A 22,058-nucleotide genomic window follows, 5' to 3' on the forward strand; every position below is an offset into this window, starting at 1 on the left:
TTATATAAATAAAAAGCCAATTAAAAATACCACAAGTTTTTAAGCCACTTGCCATAAGCTAAGCTAAGCAGCTCATTGTTTTACTGGCTTAAGCATCCATAAGCAGTTTGAAACTGAAATCCTGAGGGGTCTAATTGAAAAGATTTGTTTCCATCTGGAAAATAACGATATTCTGTCCTGAGATTACACACCTATCTCTGCCATGCACTCTCAAATCTTTTTTACAAAAATTTATCATACCGCTCTGTGGTAACTACTTATGACTAAAACGATTGAGTTTCACAACCCTTGGCAGCTAAGATTTCAGGGAGAACACTAGTATATGTTTTTAAATCATAGAATCTGCTTAGTGAGTATAAATAGGCATCACACACGTCTTCTGTAAGGAGCACACACCTAAGATTCCAATTCTTCTGACATGGGGAAAACCACCTCCAAGGCAAACCATCAGTTTGCCTTCCACTTGTGCATAACAATTCTTGCCATGCTCTGCTGCTGAGTGAAGCTATTTGTATTTCATCAGGGTGTTCTCTTGCCTGACTTTGCCCCTCTTCTCACCTATTCCTTCAGGAACCTTAAGATGCCAAATTAGTGCTATCATCTATATTTCCATGGCTACCGATCAAAGTTCTGCATACACATGATTAGAATTCACAGCAGGAGAAGCTCGATTATGTGATGGAATGGTCTTTATCCCAAAGCAAATACCTGATTACACAGGGAACAACAACAACAAAAAGGAGCCAAGTGAATTACGTGTGCAAAAGCCCTTCTTATGAATCAGTTGAAAGATAACCTCCCTCCACACCCCTAATTCCTAAATCTCATAATATGGGCAATCCTTGAATCCACCAAGGACTTTAAATACTTCACAGTCTTGTTTCTCTGATGTGGAATCTGTTAGATTATGGCTCCATTCATAGAAGTATGTCAGTTGTCCCTTAATATCCTCAGGGATTGGTTCCAGGACCCTGCAGATACCAAAATCTGGATGCTCAAGTCCCTGATAGAAAATGACATAGTATTTGCATATAATCTATGCGCATCCTCTTGTATACTTTAGATCATCTCTGGATTACTTACAATACCCAACACAATGTAAATGCTATTTAAATAGTTATTACATGATATTTATTTGTATTATTTTTAATTCTTTTTTTGTTGCCGTTTTTTTCTGAATATTTTTTAACCAGGGTTGGTTGAATCCATGGACACATAACCCATGGATACTGACTGTGATTAATATTTGTGTTGTCTGTTTACTATGGGACCAGTGAGATTTTGCAGCGATTTTTGTGTTGTTTGTTTGTTTTGGTGATTTTATTGAGCTTAACAGGTGTTAAGTTACATAGATTTCAGTAAGACCTTTGGCAAAGTCTTTCCTTGTAAACAAGGAAATGTGTGCGTTAATGAATTGCACAGTGAATAGGATTCATTGCTGGTTACAGACTCTTCCCAAGATCGTTTTGGAGAGAGCTCGATCGTGGTGTGTCTCAGGTCTCTGCCCTTGCCCTGGCCTGTTTGCGCAGGGTATTGAGTATTTGGATAATGACTTAGAGGACATGTTTACCGAGTGGTGGATGAGAAAGCTAAGAAGAATAACTGAAGCTAAATGTCGACCAAGGATTCTGAAAGATCACAGACTGAAGAATGAGTTGAAAGAGACAGGATGAAATTGAATAGTGATAGTTGTTTTCATCAGCTTAAAAAATCTAACTATAAAGTTATACACTGGAGAACTGGCCAAACTGCTGTAGAGACAAAAGGCACTTGAATTTTGTGAGATCAGTGGGAATTAGGTGTGTGTATTGTAGTTGTCTAAAAACAGCTAAGGGTCTTGGTTACAGTTGCCAAGATACAGAACAAAAGTAGTGCAGTGACTACTTCTAGTGAATTCTGCAAGAATGGCCAGGTCACACTTGGAATGTAGTACTCAGTTTGTACTGACATATTAAAGTGGTTTTATTGTGTAATATTTGGTGCATACAGAAGAATACATGTAAAACACAAGTTATAAAGTAAGTAATAAAATGAATGTCTAAAAGCCTTACTCCCAGTTTAAGAACTAGAACATTCTGAAAACCATTGAAACGATATTTTCCTTCCATACTCCAGAAGTAACCATTACCTTGCACTTAAGTTTGTCATTTCCTTTCTTTTTGAAAAACAGTTCCACCATGTTATATGTGCATTTCTAAGCAATACATTTTTTACTTGTTTTTGAATTTTATGAAAAGGGTATCACTGAAGGTAGTAACACTTCATGCCACTTGCTTTTTACTTTCGACATTGCTTCTAAGATTCATATACATCGGCCTTTCCCAACCAGAGCCCCTCATCTTGACCACAGAACACAGAAAATAATTTGAGTGTATTTTCTCAGTCCTCCAAACATGATACATAAATAGTCTCCTAAATTTTAGATGCATAAGGGAGAAGTTATCTCATTACATACAATGGATGCCTTAGGCTGGGCAGTTAGAGCTTAATTCTCTATTGGAACCTGGTTGAGACGGGCCGAATTGTTACATGTAGCTAGAGTTAATTGATTTTTACTGCTGTAAGATATCCCATTTGTGAGCACACTAAAGTTTTTTTCATATGTCCTCCTATGGATGGAAATTTGGGTTGTTTCCAGTTTTTCGGTTTTGTTATTGTGAACAGTTCTGTGATGAACATTCTTGTGTGGACCTGCAGGTGCACAGGAAAAATGTCTCTAGGCATACATCTGAGTGAATTAGCTTGGGTCTGCTGCATTTTATGGGGACATTGACAAACTGATACGGGTTCAGAGGAAGGCAGTTAAGAATAATTTAACCATGTCATAACCAACCTTTGTTTTCCTTATTTTCTTAGGGATTGAAGAGGTTAATGACCATTTGCCAGAAACACTTTCCTACAGACCCATCCAAATGTGTGGAGTACAATGCACTGTGAGATCTGTGTATGGTGTGTTAATAACAATAAGAAACTTATGGAAGCAGGCTGTGGACTTCTGGAATTACCAACAGGAATGAGGAAAGAAGAAAACTGGAGTTTCCAATCTCTGAGTTCTACCTGATGTAACTCTTGACTGGTTTTAAGAACTGTGTTGGCCTTCATTTCATATCTGACTGCAAGCTGATTTTTCTTTCTTGCTTTCATTTTAATTAGTCCAAAATTAAGTTTTAAAGACTTTTCCTCACAATTTAAATCCGTAGACAACAGAAGGGGGTTTAAAATGACCTTTTTTTCAGTTGACCCGAAAGTTGTGGTTAGATGATTGAAAAGAAACATTTGAGGATGGACTTAATTATTTCAGTAAAATATTATAATTTGCCTATTGTCTTTTATGTAATATTTATGTAAAATATTTTTATATATTTCAAAAACATGGGACCATTGAATGAAACTTTATAGTCCTTAAATGTTGCTGAACTTTTGCTGTCTTGCAATAGAATTTGAATGTAAATATTATTACTGGTATAACTCAAATGTTATTTTTCTTGCATTTCACAGCTTGCTTTTATCTTCCAAGAAGTGTAAATTTTAGTATTTGTCATCTCTCAGGACAGATACAATTAATAGGAAATAGAAGTTTGAAGAAACAGAGATGGCACATCATAGCAAACTAAGTTCAAAACAGAATAACCCCAGTGCATCAAGGTTAAGGTGGGACAGTGGTTTGTGATGCCAGGGAGAGTGGGGAAATTGTGATGATGCTGGTAGACCTGGGCAGACTGTGTTCCCAGCCACACCCGCCAACAGAGGAGGAAGGTGCTGGTACTGATGTCCCCACCCAACAGTCTGTCCTGGCCTTGGTTTTCCACAGTGAGGGCTCGTTCTAATGTTGCACAATGTCATACTCAGATATCACTGTGACCTGTTACTATGCTTTAGAACCTGAGAGGCCTCTGTTCACATGGCAGCATGTGTGAGCGGATGCTCCCGGAGCAGGTGGAGTGGTGGCGCTGGATAGCGGTAAGAGCGGGGGCTCCAAAGGCAGAACTTCCAGCTTCACATCTCAGCTCCGCACCTGCTCGCTGCATGACTTTAGCAAGCAACTGGATCTTTCTAAGCCTCAACTTCGTTGTCTTAAATGGTAGTTGGTAATAATAGTCCATGCTTTGTAGCATCACTTTTGTGTTCAAGCAGAATGCTGAGCACACTGGCAAATAATAAGAGCTCGTAAATATTAGTTGTTGTGTCACTGTTGTCATTAGAGGGAAGCCAGAGTCCCTTTCAGGAGCCCTGTGTTTAGGGGCAGTGTGTCCTCACAAAACAATAACAGTAATAATGATGGTGTTAGCAGCAACAGCAGTAATCATGGAAACGTTGATTAAGCATTTACTGTATCTGAACCCTGCGGCTGTTCCTGCTTTCAGCCAGTTCTGCATTGAGAAGGGCCGGGGATGTGGTGGAAGCTAGATGCCACCAAGTAGGGGGGTGTAGATTCACAGCGGTCTATTCTGGTCCCTCTTGGGAAGGTTCAAAAGCCAGTTTTGGCCACTTGTGCTCTTCTGCTGTGCCTAGACAGGATCGTTTCTGATGGTTATATGCATGGTAGTGGCTGAGGTCCACTGTCTGGAATTGAATTGGGGTTCCCTGCCTCCCACTCCCTCATTTGGAAACCTTTTCTTGTTATTAAATCAGTTAGAGGGGGCCAGGCGTGGTGGCTCACGCCTGTAATCCCAGCACTTTGGGAGGCCGAGATGGGCAGATCACTAGGTCAGGAGGTAGAGACCATTCTGGCTAACACTGTGAAACCCTGTCTCTACTAAAAATACAAAAAATTAGCCGGGCATGGTGGCGGGTGCCTGTAGTCCCAGCTACTTGGGAGGCTGAGGCGGGAGAATGGCGTGAACCCGGGAGGCAGAGCTTGCAGTGAGCCGAGATCGTGCCACTGCACTCCAGCCTGGGCAACAGAGTGAGATTCTGTCCCCTCCCCCCGACAAAAAAAAAATCAGTTAGAGCTTAGTGTAACTTACCAGCGCAAGTGAGAGACAGACTTTCGTAAGATATGACAGCAATTTAGATTTTTTATATAGGACCTATTTATAAATATTGTTGAATGAGTACTCTCCGAGTTACTTTTTCTGTATTCACCATCAGGTCACACAGTAGAGTAGTTCATTAATTTCTTGTTGTCTTCTGTTTTGCAGTTAGTTAATGTTCCATATAAAGAAACTGTCATGTGACACCAGTACCTCCTAAAATTGGTCAATGTGGTAGATGGTTTAGAGAAAAAAGGAACCTGTTCCACAGGGCTGTGACCATTCGAGGGAAGCACATTCAAAGATGTAGATCCCCTCAGAGAAGTTTTCCATTTCCCTGAAATTAAAGATCTTCAAATGACTGCAAATAACATGAGGATATATAGAAAAATGCCCTTCCCCAATTTCCAAATCGTGAAAATTTGGCTCAGCAGATACGTATTTCTGTTTGTAGTTGTTTATAAAACAGTGAAGACATACCTTTTAAAATCACAGTCCTTAGATAAATTCCTCCCATTCTTCCTCCCCAGACTCCTATCCATTAAGAGTTGTGTCTCTGAATTCAAATTTCATAAAACACTGAGTTCCCTTCAGAAGTAAATAGTGCATTTCCTAGGAGTCTCATTGCCAACTGCAAAGACAGAGCAGTATTTTTCAGTGTTGCAGCATAGAGCCTGCAGCAATCTGGAGGTTGTGGCTGTGATTTCAGTCTTTGGGGGACAATTAGGAAAGTAAAGCTGAGGCCAAAAATAATTGACACGTGGAAAGAGACAGAGGACAGTCCGAATCTCGTAGGAGGAAGGGAGCGGTCCTGAGAGACCAGAGCTAGGCAGGCAGCTGTCGCTAAGAATGGAACTTAGTGATCTGCTGTGGGCCCAGAGCGCTCAGTGAGAACTCAGAGGACTAGGAAACAGGCTTGATAGCAGTATGACTTTTAATGCTAAGTTCTGCCTTCTGGTGATTTCCTGACCTACTCCAGCACTTCAGAGCACTCTAGGGTTTGATCTCAGTAAATAACTTGGAAATGCAACCACCTTTTTGTTGGAAAGAAAGTAATAATGTATCCGGAAAGAAAGCAGGTTGGAAAACACCAGTGTTTCCAAATCTTTGATAGATTTGAATTTGGGGATTCATATCATTGGCTGCTTTTCAGCCACATGTGCTCACCTTTGTACCCGCCCTACCCTGCCCCACCCCATGAGGTTAATGCTTCACACAGAAGGATGGTAGAACGAAGTGGGGCAGTTTCAATGAAAGGGAGCATTAAGCTGAGCTCTGCCTCTTTCCTTTGTCTGCATGTCTGGTAGAACACGACTTAATGGATTGTGCCTCCTCCTTCCCCCAGTATACTCCCACGAAGCCCCTAAAGAATAAGTTTATCCCATAGCAATCTATGGTATGGTGTCATATTGGGAGTCTTGAGCCGAAAAGCACTTTCTCACGGTATATTGATGTAAGAGCTTCCAGCTGTCCAGTGCGCAAGAGCCAGCGTCAGTCCCCAGAGGGTTGCTATGGGAACACTGTTATGGCAACTGGTTTTCATCACAGACTCTGCAGTTCCATTGGCTGAACTATAACCACACGCTAGTCCTTTAATGGTTAACAGTAACTTTAAAATCATTTGAAATTTAAAAATAATTTCTGGTGGTGTGGAATAGCTAGGGAGGGCAGTGTGGCCAGCCACGCAGCTATGGTGTGAGCTGACCCCATTCAGAATATTGGAAACATGCTCATTTAAAAAAAGAATGTATTTTTACATTGATCAGAACAATTTATCATGAGAGCATTGATTATTTATTTTTCCCCCATTGTAAACTTTATACAACTTGCTTAAATGAATCCTTGTGTTGCCTCTGCTGGTCACTCTCACTAGGCCACTTCCGTTGAGTCTCTTCTTCCCTCTCTGTAAGCACGAACTTCCTCAACTTTTTCTCACAGTGTTCAAGCTTAACACATCATTTTACCAATGAGAGCAGCTGAGAAGTTTCGAGTTGCCTTTTGGTGATCTCAGACTCTTTCACTGAGCTTCAGGCCGGGACAGTCAAGAGTCACTCGTGCAATCCGCTGTCCTGGCCTTTCTCAACTCACAGTTTTACAACTTGCCAAAACTAAATTGCCTTTGTGGTCAACTGCTTTTCCTTTCAGACTTAGGAGATGTTAGGAACCATGAGCATTGCAGTCTGTGCAGTCTGTGCCTGCCTTTCTAAGTTTGGCCATCCTGGGAAGTAGAAGTGTAAAAGCTGTAGAATTTGAAACTTTTGGACCACAACTCAAAACAAGTGCATGGAGACCCAGTATTACATGTACACAGGCACGTCTACCTGAAACAAAGTCACTGGCCGTACCATGTGCAAGGCACATTCTTATGTTTTCTAATCTGTTGTGTTTCTTTTTAAAAATATGCTGGTGGTTATCCTCAAAATTGGTTGACAACTCATTAATGTATGGTGGTCAGCAGTTTGAAAACCACTGATTTTTTTTTTTTAATTTCAAACTTTTATGTTAATTTCAGGGGTATATGTGCAGGATGTGCAGGTTTGTTGCATAGGTGAACATGTGTCATGGTGGTTTGCTGCACACATCATCCTATCACCCAGATATTAAGCCCGGCATCCACTAGCTATTCTTCCTGATCCTCTCCCTCCTCCCACCCGCCATCCTCCAACAGGCCCCAGTGTGTGTTGTTACCCCTGTGTGTCCATGTGTTCTCATTGTTCAGCTCCTACTTACAAGTGAGAACATGTGATATTTGCTTTGCTGTTTCTGTGTTAGTTTGATAAGGATAATGGCCTCCAGCTCCATCCATGTCCCTGCAGAGGACATGATCTCATTTCTTTGTATGGCTGTGTAGTATTCCATAGTGTATATGTACCACATTTTCTTTATCCAGGCTATCATTGGTGGGCATTTGGGTTGATTCCATGTCTTTGCTATTGTGAATTGTGTCACAGTGAACATACATGTGAGTGTGTCTTTATAATAGAATGATTTATATTCCTTTGGTTATATACCCAGGAATGGGATTGTTGGATTGAATGTTATTACTGTCTCTAGTTCTTTGAAGAATTGCCACACTGTCTTCAACAATGGTTGAACTAATTTACAGTCCCACCAATAGTATAAAAGCGTTCCTTTTTTCTCTACAACCTCACCAGCATCTGTTATTTTTTAATTTTTTGATAATAGCCATTCTGACTGGTGTGGGATAGTAGCTTATTGAGGTTTTGATTTGCATTTCTCTAATGATCAGTGATGTTGAGCTTTTCTTCTTGTGTTTGTTGGCTGCATGTATGTCTTCTTTTGTGAAGTGTCTGTTCGTGTCCTTTGCCCACTTTTTAATGGAGTTGTTTGGAAAACCACCGATTAAAGCAATTATCAGTAGAATTAAAGAAGGAAATGACCTGTTAGATGAATCTAGGACAAAAGGACTATAGTTCTTTTTTGATTTTTTTTAATATGGAGATAACACTTGGCTCTCATTGTTAGTGTGAAATTTAGCAGATTATAGAACCTACAGTACTTCAGAATGCTAAATACTTCTGCCGTAATATGTAATTCTTAAGTTTAAAATGAGGAGACATCCATAGAAGAACCGAGAAAAGAAACTTGTAAGCCATCTGTTAGAAAATTGGCAGTATGTATAGCTGATCACCTTGGGCTGGTTGCACATTGTTGGATAAAGCAAGATTAAACAAGGTATTACAAAATAAATGGGAGGTCAGTTAAAGTACGAGATAGGTTTGGCTAGGTGTGGTGGCTCACGCCTGTAATGCCAGCACTCTGCGAAGCCAAGGCGGGCAGATCACTTGAGCTCAGGAGTTTGAGGCCAGCCTGGGCAACATGGTGAGACCTCATCTCTACAAAAAATACAAAAATTAGCCAGGTGTGGTGGCGCGCATGTGTAGTCCCAGCTACTTGGGTTGAGGTGGAAGGATTGTGTGAGCCCAGGAGGTCGAGGCTATAGTGAGCAGTGATCACACTGCTGCGTTCCAGCCTGGGTGACAGAGTGAGACCCTGTCTCAAAAATAAGTAATAAATTAATTAAGTATGAGATAGGTTTGGGGCAAGAATAGTTGCAAGGAGTCTAGTGTTATGCGTCAAGTGTCTGTTGAGAGGACAGTGGTTTGGCCCTTTGAAAATTATTTCCTAAGACTCAGTGCTAAATTACATTTCTTTTAATGTAAATTTTCTTATTGGCAGTGTAACATACATACAGAAAAATTACTAGAGTATCACATCATGATAGGTTTTTCACAAAGTAAACATTTCACAAAGTAAAGTAACTAGCGCCCCAATCAGAAAACGTAATTGTTATTAACTCCCCAGAAATCTCTTCATGTCCTCTTCTAGTCATAGCCATGGTCCTAATTTCTAACATCATAATTTTAAAAAAATATCGACGTGTAATTCACATACCATCAGTTGTACCCATTTAAAGTGTACAAAGGTTGTCAGTATATTCACAGTTACACAACCATCACCACAGTCTTAGAACACTTTCGTCATTCCAAAAAAGAACCCCGTTTGCCTGTGTTTAACAATTTGCCTGTTTATAAATGGAATCAAACAGTATGTGCTTGACTTCTTTGGCTCAGCTTAGGGGTTCTGATACTTACTCATCCCCAATGTGTGTAGTTGTGGTTTTTCAGTCTTGATGCTGTGTCTCACAATTTATTCTACTGATGATGGACATGTGAGTTGTTCCTGGTTTTTGCATGGATGTTTTATATGTGTTTCTTGGTGAATATACATTTCTCTATTTATATTCACAAGAATATATACCAAGGTATGAAATTTCTGGGACATAGGGTATGTATGTAACTCTAATAACTTGGCTATTAGAGTTATTGTCAAAGAGTTTTCCAAAGGAAAACCTTATACCAGTTAACACATTCCCACAGCAGGAGTTGAGAGTTCCAGTTACTCTGCCTCCTTGCCACACTTGATATATCCTCTGTCATTTTCATTTTAGCCCTTCTGGTAGTCATAATGGTATCACGTTGTGGCTTTAATTTGCATTTCTCTAATGGCTAATATAGTTGAGTACCTTTTTTCGTATGTTTAATGGCCATTTGGATGTTATCTTTTGTGAAGCTCCTGTTCAATGCTTGCTTTTGTCCATTTTTCCTCTACTGAATTGCCTGCTTTTTTCTCACTGATTTATAGTACTTTCTGTATTCTGGCTAGATATCTGTATTGCAAATAAGCCTCCCACTTGGTGGCCACCCTTTGTGCCAGGTTACTTTTTATGCATTGGAGAAATAATCTTATGACTGACTCAGATATTGACATAACCTTTGCCAACTATCTTTGCCCGATAGATTTTATAAAAATCATATGTCAAGCTTAAATAACAATTCTTCCTCTTGTTTAATGATGTCATCATAGTGGCATGTTTAAGAGTGTAAGATTTGTGAGAAGAGGAAATTATGTGAATGTTTGCACTTTTTTGTTAACTGTTGTATTGGATTATTTCATTTGAGATATGGCTGTTTTTGTTTTGCTTCTTTTGATATGCAAGTTCATGTGCCATATATGTGTGGTGTAGACACTACTAGTTACTTACGCAATGTTCATTCTCTCTCCTTCTCTACTAACAGAGCCCTAATTTGTTTAGAACTGTAATGTGCACAGTTAAAACAACTTGTCCTCCCAGGACCTTTTGCAGTTAGGGTTGTTCGTGTGACATGGTCCTGCGAAGAAGATACGGATAGAAGTCTGTGGGTGAGTGGGACTGCCTGGAAACCTGTTGCTTTACTAAGAGAAAGAGACAGACTTAGCTGATATACATATTTTGTCCTTTGCCTGTGATCATGATGCGTAGATGCTTGGTGGCCATCCTGCAATCTTGACAATGAAGATGTGCTAAAGATGGCAGAGCAGAAGATAAAGCTTGGCTTTTCTTTTTTTTTTTTTTATGGCATCATGAAATCATTTTGTATAAAACATGAACTGCTTTTTTAAGGTTCTACAGAAAAACAGAAGAGATAGGAGATAGGGAGAAAGAGAAAGTTGTTGCGGGGGAGGGAGAGAGATTTATTATAAGGAATTGGTTGATACAGTTATGGAGGCTAAGTCCAGTGATCTGTACCCCGCAAGCTGGAGACCCAGGAAAGCTGGTGGTGTAGCTCCCGTCTGAATCCAAAGGCCTGAGAACCAAGAGAGTCAATGGTGTAAATTCTAGTCTAAGTCCAAAGGCCTGAGAACCAGGAGAGCTGATGGTGTAATTCCAGTCTGCAGGTGGACTGGAGCGTAGAGAGAGCTAATTCTCCTTTACCCCATCTTTTTGATCTATTCAGGCCACCAGTGGATTGAATGATGCCCATATGCACTGAGAAGGGCCATGTGTTTACTCGGTCTACCAATTCAAATGTTAATCTCATCCAAAAACACCCTCACAGATACGTTTGGAATGATGTTTAACCAAATATTTGGGTACCGTCTTCCCCAGTGAAGTTGACACAAAATTAACCATCACAGCTGCCTTCCTCTGGGCCTCATGTTATATGAGAACAGTATTGGGTAAGTTGGGTTTCCATTATATTCTGCTCAACTCAGTCTCCAAGCAATACATGCATTACTCAAACTTCTTGACCTTCAAAATCATCAAGTGACTTGTGGCAAGTGTGCCATGTTGCTGAGGTCTTTGTTCATTTTGACTGGAATAAAATCGGACTTTGCCACGTCCTCCTAAGATAAAATAGATATGAGAGCATTTACTTGAAGTGGTTCTGTGGATGTTGGTACATTGTGATTTCAGTTACAGAAAAGCCACAGATGGAACTGATGTTAAAAGCACCTCAAGGACAACCAGGTACTGGAACAGATGCCGAGTTCTTCTGCCCTGTCATCAAGATTCTGAATCACTCAATTTATTGGACAAAAGCATTTAGCTCTGATTCCTCTTGTGTTCTCTCCAAATCTCCATCAGAGTAAGAAGAGACTTTGAGAGAATTAAACTCTCTTCTGAGTATCTGTTATAGATGTGAAAGATACTTGAGAAAATACATGATTGTGGTTTCATCATTTTGGGAAAAGCACCTTGATATGCTTTGACTTGTTATTACTACAGTTCTGTCTGAGATGGCAACTCACGTTACACTAACATGGGCCAAAAAAAAAAAGTGCTTGTGTTTTTGTCCTTTATAGAGTTTTTTAAAAATTAAAAAGCTAAAAATTAGTTTGTCTTAAATATTATAGCGTAGATTTTAGAGGTCTCTTTGAGATTTTAGAACCTGTTAGTTCATCCTTTGATTAGGAATTTCTAGCCAGGACTCAGGATAAAGGTCCAATTTCTGGTCAGTAGGGGCGCTGGTTGTGAGGCTGTTGTCTCAGCTCCAGACACATCTTCATACTCTGCTTTGTCATGAGAGACTCTGCAAACCACATCTTTCCTTTGCTGGAGAGCTTTTTGTTAGGGTATACCAGGATTGGACACGAGAGACTGGAACGTGGAGGCGGGAAGAAGGGAGCTCCCCCCTTCTATTTGCTTTCTGTTTCTAACAACGATGGCACAGCCGTGGTTTTCCAGAAGCTGAGCAGTGGCTGTTCACTCCTGAAGGAATAGTGGGTTCCAGGGTGCGGTTTTCCACACTTGTAGAACCAGCTTCATCTCTCCACTCAAAGATCACCGCACCGTCAGCCGGTGGCCCCTCTTCAGAGGTTTGAATCCGAGCTCTGTGGAGTCCCCACATTTCTGAAGTACCAGTTACCAGGAGAGTGGTGTCCATGCCTGAGAGGTTTCACTCCCAGCTCCTGGAAAAGCTTCCACATTTTAATGATCCCAGCCTTGCCTCTGGTTCCCAGCCCTAAGCGTGGTGGCTTCCTATTGCAGTTCTCTCTGTGATACCTGAGAGTCCCCTTTTTGCCTATCTCTTCACTATCTGGTTGACAGTTGTTTGTTCAATCATCTCACTTAGAATAATTGCTATGGTCTTGGTCCGAGATATAATAGGCAACCAGGTTTTCAGCTCCTGGAAAAGAGCCATGAGACCCAGGTCCTCTTCTATGCAATCCCAAGCTCAGGTGGATTTTTCACTAGCTTTCCTCAATACAACATAGGGATCCCTCCCTAGATGATGTGATTCACCCCCGTGGGGATAGCTGCGAGATTAGGGGAAACTGATGTTTTACCTACACCCTGGTCATGAAGACCTTGCTTTGCTCCCTCCTTCATTCCTACCCTGCTGTTCCTCAGTCTCCTCAAGACCTATGTCCAATCAGTCTGTTTTCTCCTACGTAATAGCACCTTCTCAGCTTCCCTTTTCTTTTTAGTCAGTCTGGATCCCATTACCATCATTTCAGTCACCTTCCAGTCCCTTTTACTCTCACATGTTTTTGTTGTCCTGCCACACCCGCTGACAACCCCAAGCCAGAGTCATTCCAACCTCTCTCCTCCCATGCTCTGACATGATAGTAGCTGCCCTGGAGGAAATTCACAATCTAAGCATCCAATGTCAGCTGGATCCTCCCTGCCATAGCTCTCCTGATGCCTCTGCTCTATCCTGATCCTACCCTGCTGCCTCCTTTTTATCTCACTTGGAGGGTGGCCTAACCTACCCTTCTCATACAGCTTGAATATGGAGGCAATCTTAAGGCCTCTTTCTACCTCCAAACCTACCAGCATCTTGTCTTACTTGATTTGGAGAAAAAGCTGTTCCTCTTTCTGTCATAGGCTAAATCTTCCACTATCCTGCTTTCTTATCTATTATGTTATCTAATTTACTTTCTGTTGGCCCCCTCTACTTCCAGTGTAATTAAGTCTTATAAGGGCAGGGAATTTGCATCTGTTTTGTTTGTGCAGATGTGAGGTGTGAGGAAAGGAAAGCTGATGAAAAAGAAAGCTTGGATGATTCCCATATTTTTGGCCTGAACACTGGAAGGCCTGGAGTTGCCTGTAACTGAGCTGGGGAGGGCCATTCATTGGTGAGGTTTGGAGGGGACAGTCAAGAGTTTAGTTCAGGACATGTTAGCACATTGGACATCCACGTGGGGATATTGTGTAGGCAGTGGAATGTACAACTTTTAGAGAGGAGGTCTAGGATATAGGGATAAATATCGGTCTCATCAGCATAAAGATGGCATTTAAAGCCATGAGAGTAGATGGGAACTTTAAGGAATAATTGTCAATAATAAAGGGAAGGAGTCTAAGGATTGAGCCCGGGGACACCAATGCCAAGAAGCCAGGGAAGAAAAACTACCAAGGAGATTGAAAAGGAGAGCCCTGGACTACGATACCAGGTGGAAAACCAGGACAATGTGGCATCCTGACATCCCAGTGAAGAAAGTGTTTCAATGAAGTGTCCCACTTCTTCACACTCCAAAGTGTGGCTGGCAAGTGATATTAGATGAGAACAGAGAATTAACCATTGGATTTGGCATTGCAGGGAGTCATCGTTGACCTTGGCAAGAGTGGGTTTAGTAGAGTGGGGAGGGGTGAAAGCATAATTGGAGTGGGTTTGAGAGAAAATGGATAAATGAAGGAGAAAACAATTAGCTCGTGGGGATAAAAGTTTATGAAGATAGAAATGGGTTTCTGATTTAAAAAATCAATCTTGGTGCCATTATAATCCTATGGGCTCTTGAAATTACTCTCCACACTGTTTTATTCTTGTGAATGCAGTGCAGGTTCTTCAGCTTTGCTGGAGTACGTATCGACTTTGCTGGGAGCATGACTTTGTGCAAGGCATAAAGGTTATACCTCTGCAGCTCTTCTACTTTGTCTCTGCCATCTCTGACCACTCAACTCAGGTAACCAATGAGAGATGCCCTGTTGATCTCTTATCCTTGGGAATAATTTTAATCTCTTCCTCCTGTTTAATGCTGGTGTCCTCCTTTCCCCATAAATGTGGTTGTGTGCCTGTTTGTCTCGTCCATGAGAGTAAGCTTTTAAGAACTGGAACTCTGCACCAAATGTGCAGTGAAATGACTTTGTTGGAGACCCATTGTCTGCCTGCTGGCCCTCATCAGTGGTGACTTCATATTCCTCTTTTTAGAGAGTTTTACATAGAGCCTTTTTGAAATGGTATCCTGGGAAAATAAAGAGCTGGCTGTTTGTAATACTTTCTACCAGGAGTGGGGTGTTCACTAATAATTAAATGTTCGGAATCACCTTTTTTGGCACAATGAAAGGGTAGATAGATAAACAGATTGATAGATGAAGAGGTGAAAAGTAGGAAGCAGTGGGAAAGAAATGGGAAGAGGATCTTCCTACCAGTTGCTTTCATGTGGTAGAGCTTAATGAGAAGATAATACGCTAATTTCCTGAGCTGTGACATATTTACATGTAAAAGACTTACGTGAGGGCCCTTTGTCTTTTTTCAAGTGTAGATGATTTTGAGATGGCCTGGTTGCTTCCCCAGGGAGAGGAGGCTTCAGGCTCTCCCACGGGCAGTTTTTAGGGTGTAGGAAGTAGAGAACACTCTCTCGATGGGCTCACTTCCAGATGTGATTCTCAGTGGATTGTTTTCCTTTTCGGCAGCATCAACTGGCTCTAGTGGCCAAGGCTTCTTCTGTAAGGCTTCCCATCCAGGAGTTTTTTCATCCAGGGATGCTATTGGAGGCCAGACTTCCAGTTTTGCTAGGAGGAGATGCCTATTAAGTTAGGGGGCCAGGGATTCGATTGCAGCAGTCACTACTCAAGTCAGTCAGTCACCATTTCATCTGTAAGTCAGGGACTCTTTGTACTTGCAGTCCCCATAGGCGCTTGGCTCTCGTGATGTGATTTAGAGAGTCAGTGGCAGGGTTTGAGCTGCAGTGTGAGCACAGAGGATTAATGGTAGTCACAGAGAGCCTAAGCAGCCTGTGTGAGTGACCCTCTGCATCCTACATGGAACGAGGGGCAACATGGAGAGACTAAAGACGATCCCTCAAAGCCTAGCTTCCTTCATTGCTCCTGCCGTGGACTGTCTTGCAGGGACAGTACACATGCTGGCACATATTACACACAGGGAGCCGTTTGCAGTGAATAGTGATGCAAAGGCTGAGATAGTATCCTCATAAAGATTGACCTCTAATCTCAAGTCCTTTTTTGTAGTAGCAGGAATACATAATTTAGACAATATTATCTTGCACAGTTAACAAAAGGAAACTAGAATAAGAGGGAATTCACCTCAGCTGAACAAACCAAGCTTCTCTGTATCATCTAGCAAGCTCATAAAAATGCCATCTATAGATTGACTTTAATAAAGGAGCCCACTGAGGACACAAGCACCTGAATTACAGATTCCCAGTGCACACGCAAGCATTTATCGCTGACAGACAAAGAAACAAAATCTCCAGGAGGCAGCTGGGATCTTTTCATTTTGAAAATGCTTTAATAAGTGTTGACAACACTGTTTTGCAAAATGTAAAGGTACTATACAAATTCTTAATACAAAAAGAATAAATTAAAAGCAGATTTCTTTTTTTAATTCTGCAACTTTGTCTACAACGTACATCTTTTTCATTGATTACAGTTGAACAGAATCCAGTAAAATCATTTTACATGCTCTACAGTCAGTTTCAGGAGCAACCTAATCTTTTTTTCCCCCATTATTAAACTAGAGTCCATTTTACACAACTTGTAATAAACTATTGACATTAATGTATATGTAAAACTTTACACCTAGTTAACTAAGCAGTAACTGGTCATCTGATAGCACCTGGATGGGGTTTGCTATATTTAGAACTAAACTAATACTGAATGAAAACAAATTGGAATTTTAACAGTTTCAACACTCACCTGCATATAATAAAATAAAAAATCAACCTGGCTCACAACATAGTCTGATGTATGTGTTTTCACCAGTCTTCTGGCTGAAACAGGCAATTTCTTTTACGCATCCGAAGAATCCAATAGGGGCTTTATATCAGACCAAGGACTTCGTATTTCACCTTATTTTGTTTTAAAGAAATAGGGATAAAGAGTTTGCAAGTGCTTGTGTACAATAACTACATCATTTCCCACCACACTGATGATTAATCATGTCAGTCTCAAAGGACTAACGTTTTATGTACATTTTGTATTAACTGAACTCAGCTAAACAGTAAAACCTGTTTTACTTAATCTCTGTCTTGACTACCAGACTATCATGATGTTTGTTGGAACTGTAATTCCTGCTCTCCATTTCTCTCTGTCCCCCAAGTTGAAAATATAACCCAAATCTTTAGAATTTTTGCCTCTCATTCCTTGCAACTCCAGTGGGCTAGAATCTTGATCCAGTTTTCTCCAGACTAGATTTCAAGCTACTCTGCATGATGTAGAACCTGTAACCATGTAACCTCATCAGCTTCCTTTTCCCTTTTGACTTTTCCTGTTGCACACAGTTCAGTCTGACTATTCATGAATCTTCTTTGGGAGAAAGAAAAATGGCCCAATGTATAATGTTTCTGAATGGGGAAGGGAGAAAAAAAAAAAAATCACTGTTCTTTGTAGCTCTAACCATGAAAGTAAAAGCAACAAAAATATCCCCCAGTGAATCCCTAGAATCATTTAATAATGTAACTGGTTTCTCTTTATCCTGCAGGTGTACACTTAAAGCGTTCTGGGAATATGAATCCCTTCTGCACCCTGGAATCACCAGTCCAGCCATGCATGGAGCTGGGGAAAGCAGGCCCTGAATTGTCTAGAGAGACTTGGTGGAGGAGGCCACGGCCCGCCTTGTCCCTGCCGGGTCCCAGCCAGGTGTGTGTGCCCCAGCTCGACTCTCGGTGGTCTCCAGGCTGCAGCAGAAGGAATACCTTGGTATTTGTTTCATTTTAGTGTCCATCCTTACCCTCCTGGTCTGGTAGAGCCTATGGTTATTCTTGGATTCCACATACGTGAAAAGCGAAGATTTTTCTTTGTTTTTATGCTTAAGCTAACTTCAGTTCTGCTTTCCCACAAAACTACCCCCACCCTGGCTCCTGTCCCTGGCTGTCAATGCTTTTCCAATAGGAACTCATTAGAGTGAGAAAAAAATTCCACCCCCACCCCCATCCCCCCACCACTTGCGCCAAAAGCACAGCATACCACCTCTGCGGAAACCTTTTTGTGCCATCTTGAATAACCCAACTAAAGTTGTGCACTTGTTACTATAAAAGTATTTTTGAGGCCTTTGAAGATTGATGGCTTTCCAGTTGTGTTTGAAGCATAGCTCAAAACATGTAAACGTGCAGCTCCCACACATTAATTTTTTTCTTCTTTCCTCCTCTTTTGGTATCTGCACACAAATGTGGTGCATGACAGTAACTGATGATGTAGACACATGGGCCCTTTGGGAGCTGATATTTTTTTCAACCCTGCTCTGCCTGTTGGCTAGTAGACACATGAGTCAAATCTTTCTACCTAAGGGCATAGTTGGGTTCTTGGAATAAGTGACACATAGGAGAAGTCGGATCTGAGCTCTTTTGTCACACAAGTGCTAACGAACAGAAAATGAGCCACGACAGTTAAACACTGAATGGATCGCAATGTGCTTTTCCCTTGGTTTCCCATAAAAACGAAAATGAAACACCTTGTGCAAAAAAATAGGATACGCTTTTACTGGTTGGTTTAATGAGAGAGAACCACTTTTGGCCATTATCACCTTATGTTACTACAAATCCTGAAAGGAAAGCAGCTTTGAGTCTTGGGCTCGGCTGAACCCCCTGCATGGACCGGGGCTAACAGTACCCTCTACGACTCCCACAGGTCTCTCTTTGTGTCCAGATGGATGGCGACTGTGAGTCAGCAACGCCAGCCAAGACTTCCTCGCCTTTACCGTGGCATTGGGGCAGTTTTTCAGGCTCTCTACGGAGAGAGAAGTGGGCCAGTAAGGGAGAGGGCTAGAGAGAGGACACCAGTTTACATAGGGTTGACTTTCACTTGTGTGTAGTAGCAGTTCACAATTTAAAAGAAATTTCCTTGCAGAAAGAATGTCTTCCTCTTGGCCCCTCTGAATTTTTTATGTTTTTATTTATTTGTAATCTTTGGCAGCATAGAACTGATTGTGGTCCTCCGATGCATTTCTGGTGTCGAGAACTTCCTTTCTCAACCTCCCCTTCCCCCATAGCCATCCCCACAAGCTGTCCCATCAAGGAATATTTCAGGTGTAAACTGAATATGCCACGAGGCCTCCTCTTCATGAAGTGCTTGGTTGGCCTACGTATGGATGGCAGGCTGGACACAGCTGAATCGTCTTTCTGGGTCACCCTGTAACTCAAGTCCCCTTTCCCGTTCTCTCCCAATGCTACTTATCCGCAGGAATTGGATGCCGGCTGGCCCCCCTGACGGTTCCTGGCCTAGGGGCTGTCATGGCAGAGGGAAGCCACCAAGGTGCCATTGAGGATTGGTGTATGGCTCTCTATGGGCAAGAGCGCCAGGGGACACACAGTGGGACCGGAACCTTCCAGAATGTCTCCTCAGTCAGGTTTTCAAGAGGGAGGGAATGCGGAGACAGGAGAAAAAAAGTGCTGAGGGCCGAAGCTGGTGCAGGGTGACGGTGCGTCTGGGTAAGGCAAATGAGAGGCAGTGAGGTGATCTCAGAATGGCGTTGAGGCGGTCAGATTAGGCCGGGCTGGCTCACACGAGGGTCCCGGGCTTGGCTTTTTCCTGCCCGTACCACTGGACATCAGCTAGTTCTGGATAGAGGGAGGAATCCAGGAAACAGCTATCATTGTAGCTCCTGTGGGAGGCCCAAGAAAGGAGATGAGACAGTTAGTGGAGGAGGATGGGTTCAGCCAGGCCTGCACTGAGAAGGATGTGTTCACCTTGACAGGGCCCTGTGCTAATCACGAGTCTTTCCTGTTCGGAGCAGTGAGGCCTGAGACCCTCAACAGTGCTGTGTGTACAGAAGGCCCCCGGAATCCACACAAAGGGGCCGCCTGAAACCTAGAGCATTTGTGAAGGAGGAAAATGGAAGGTAACTTACTCAGTGTGGTGGTTCTTCAGCGTGGCTGCATCCGGGGAGCACCTGGGAACTCTCAGAAATACTCATGCCTGGGCCCAATTGGTTTGGGGTGTGTTTGAGCGCTGAGAATTGTCAAAGCTCCCCACCAGGTGATTCTCAGATGCAGCCAAAGCCAGAACCTCTGGGCTTTCCTCAGGGGACTTTTCCCACACGACAGCTGCCTGGGTTGTCCTCCGTGAGACCCCAGGGCTAACCAGATGTCACTAGGAAATTTTTATTCTGTCCTGGAAGAACATTCAAAATGTGAGTTTTCCCTATAGTGAAACTGCGGTGGTATTTTGAATTGTGTTTTAAAAGTTTAAAAAAAATCAATGGTGACTTTGCTTTATTCTAAATAACATGCATTGTTTTGTGATTATAAAAGTGTGTTCATTTAAAATACACAGGAAAGTCTATAGAAGAAAATAAAAGGCTTTTTTTTTTTTTAAAGTATTTTAGGTAGGTATCACCATTTAGGTTGGGTAGAAGTAATTCTTAAATCTTAAGAAGCAATCATAGATATGTGGAAGCCAATAGTCATTACTAGGGATCATGATTCGGAAAAACAGCCTCTCTTCAATGATCCTGAATGAGCCCTTTGAATTCCTCTCCTGCAACTGATCTCCCCATGGGGAGTGGTGAGGGATGGGTGACAGGAAGGGACCCTAACCCAAAGTAGTTCAGAGCGGGTGAGTTTTAGGAGCATTTCGGTACCAAACACAGCTTCACGATTGAGAATCATCAGTCATCCCCAGCTTTCTATTTCATTTGCTAACCTCTCTAGGAACAACTGGATGTTGTAAATGTTTCTCATCTGGCCTTAAAATCCATGAAAGCTGGAAAATCACAAGGCATCTGTGCACATACTGGTGGATTTTAATGAGAGTCCTGTGTTTGGAGCACCAGAAATAAACCAGCTTCAGAAGCAAAGTAAGAAAAGGCCCTTGATTATGACACTGGCCATGGGTATTACTATATGTAGGTGGTATGTGGATGTTTCTGGGACACCTTTCCTGCAAACTTTGTCTCCACCCTAAGCTGACTTTTGAAATTGTGCCTGACTGAAAAACTTCTAATGGGAGAGGTGGTTGGGCCTTGCAGTGGTCCTATGTTTTTCTTAGGGGGACAGTCTCTCCCTAACTCCACGTGGTCCTGGTGGTGCTCTCCACAATGGCGCCATCCTCACTCCCGTGGGGGCCAGGGGACAAGGAACCCAACGGGGCCGGGCCAATGAGAGTCCCCCGATCAAAATCCCTGGTTCAAAGGTGGCCACGTGCCTGAGCAGCTTTGAAACCACAAGGATGTCATTTCCTCCTGAGAACTAGGTTAACAGGAGGAGGAAGCAGAGCTAGAGATGGAAGGAGACCCAGCCAGCCCGGGCTCCAGTGACATCGGCTGGTACACGCTTTTGTTTGCTTACGCTTGTTGAACTGAGTTTTTCATATGTAACTAACGAATAGTGGCACATGTAAGTAGTTTCTTAAACTGTTGATGAAATTTTTGTTTCTAACACAAACATGATCTGGGTCTGTTTGGGATAAAACTTCCCTAAGGGGTTTCATGAGATCTTAGGAACACTTAGCCAGTGTTTCCCAAAGTAGTCCTGTGAGTTGCTCTGAGGGGAAAAAAAGCTTCCATGGATAAATAAATTTGAGGATTCTGCCTTTCAGAGGCCTGAAATGTAAATGTATATGAAACAAATGTAAATGTATATGAAACATATATTAAAGGTTCTGAGAAGTCCTGGATTAGTTTGCCACAGAACTTCTGGAACAGTATCACCTATTAACATCCACAGAACACACTTTGAAAAATACTCTTAAATGGGCTAATATTATGAAATGTAGTTGACTCTCTTGTCTGTTGGATCCTAAACAGTTTCTGGTTGAAACTATTAAAGTTGAGTCATAATTGTGACAATATAATCTGCTTCAGAGGGACTAAAAGTGCACTATGTATTGATCATAAAGGCTCAAGAAAGACCATTGAGTTCAAAGCAGTGATGTTTGGATAAGGCAGTAGATGAGGTTAAGGGTTCCTGTGGTGGTTTATTTGGTATGTGAAGAGCCTAACTGTTGACGGGCCCATGTGTTCTCCTGTGGTTCATTATGGAGGCTTCTGGGTCACAGAACCCACATATGAGAGGGCATCGGGAGGATCTGGATGATGGGGTGGGAGATGCTGGATTGGTGGTTTG

General features: G+C 42.0%; 2 protein-coding genes across 22 annotated transcripts in view; one reads left to right on the forward strand and one right to left on the reverse strand.

Annotated features, from left to right (window-relative positions):
- The window catches only part of PRPF18 (pre-mRNA processing factor 18), a 68,967-nt gene that overhangs the window by 40,415 nt on the left and 6,494 nt on the right, over window positions 1–22,058 (forward strand). For 3 of the 10 annotated variants that reach the window (XM_063607276.1, XM_063607271.1, XM_063607268.1), the window contains 2 exons: window positions 2,857–19,834; window positions 20,646–20,791. In XM_063607276.1, the coding sequence (XP_063463346.1) occupies window positions 2,857–2,937 (81 nt within the window). In that variant the 3' untranslated portion in view covers window positions 2,938–19,834; window positions 20,646–20,791. Of the gene's footprint in view, window positions 1–2,856; window positions 20,792–22,058 lie in introns of all 10 variants that reach the window. The other 7 variants (XM_063607274.1, XM_063607275.1, XM_063607269.1 and 4 more) reach the window with 7 other exon arrangements.
- The window catches only part of FRMD4A (FERM domain containing 4A), a 688,283-nt gene continuing 684,674 nt past the window's right edge, over window positions 18,450–22,058 (reverse strand). For all 12 annotated transcript variants that reach the window (XM_034930005.4, XM_034930006.4, XM_055092430.2 and 9 more), the window contains one exon: window positions 18,450–19,597. In XM_034930005.4, the coding sequence (XP_034785896.2) occupies window positions 19,495–19,597 (103 nt within the window). In that variant the 3' untranslated portion in view covers window positions 18,450–19,494. The remainder of the gene's footprint in view (window positions 19,598–22,058) is intronic.

This window comes from Pan paniscus, chromosome 8, assembly GCF_029289425.2.
Source record: "Pan paniscus chromosome 8, NHGRI_mPanPan1-v2.0_pri, whole genome shotgun sequence".
Taxonomy (NCBI): Eukaryota; Metazoa; Chordata; class Mammalia; order Primates; family Hominidae; genus Pan; species Pan paniscus.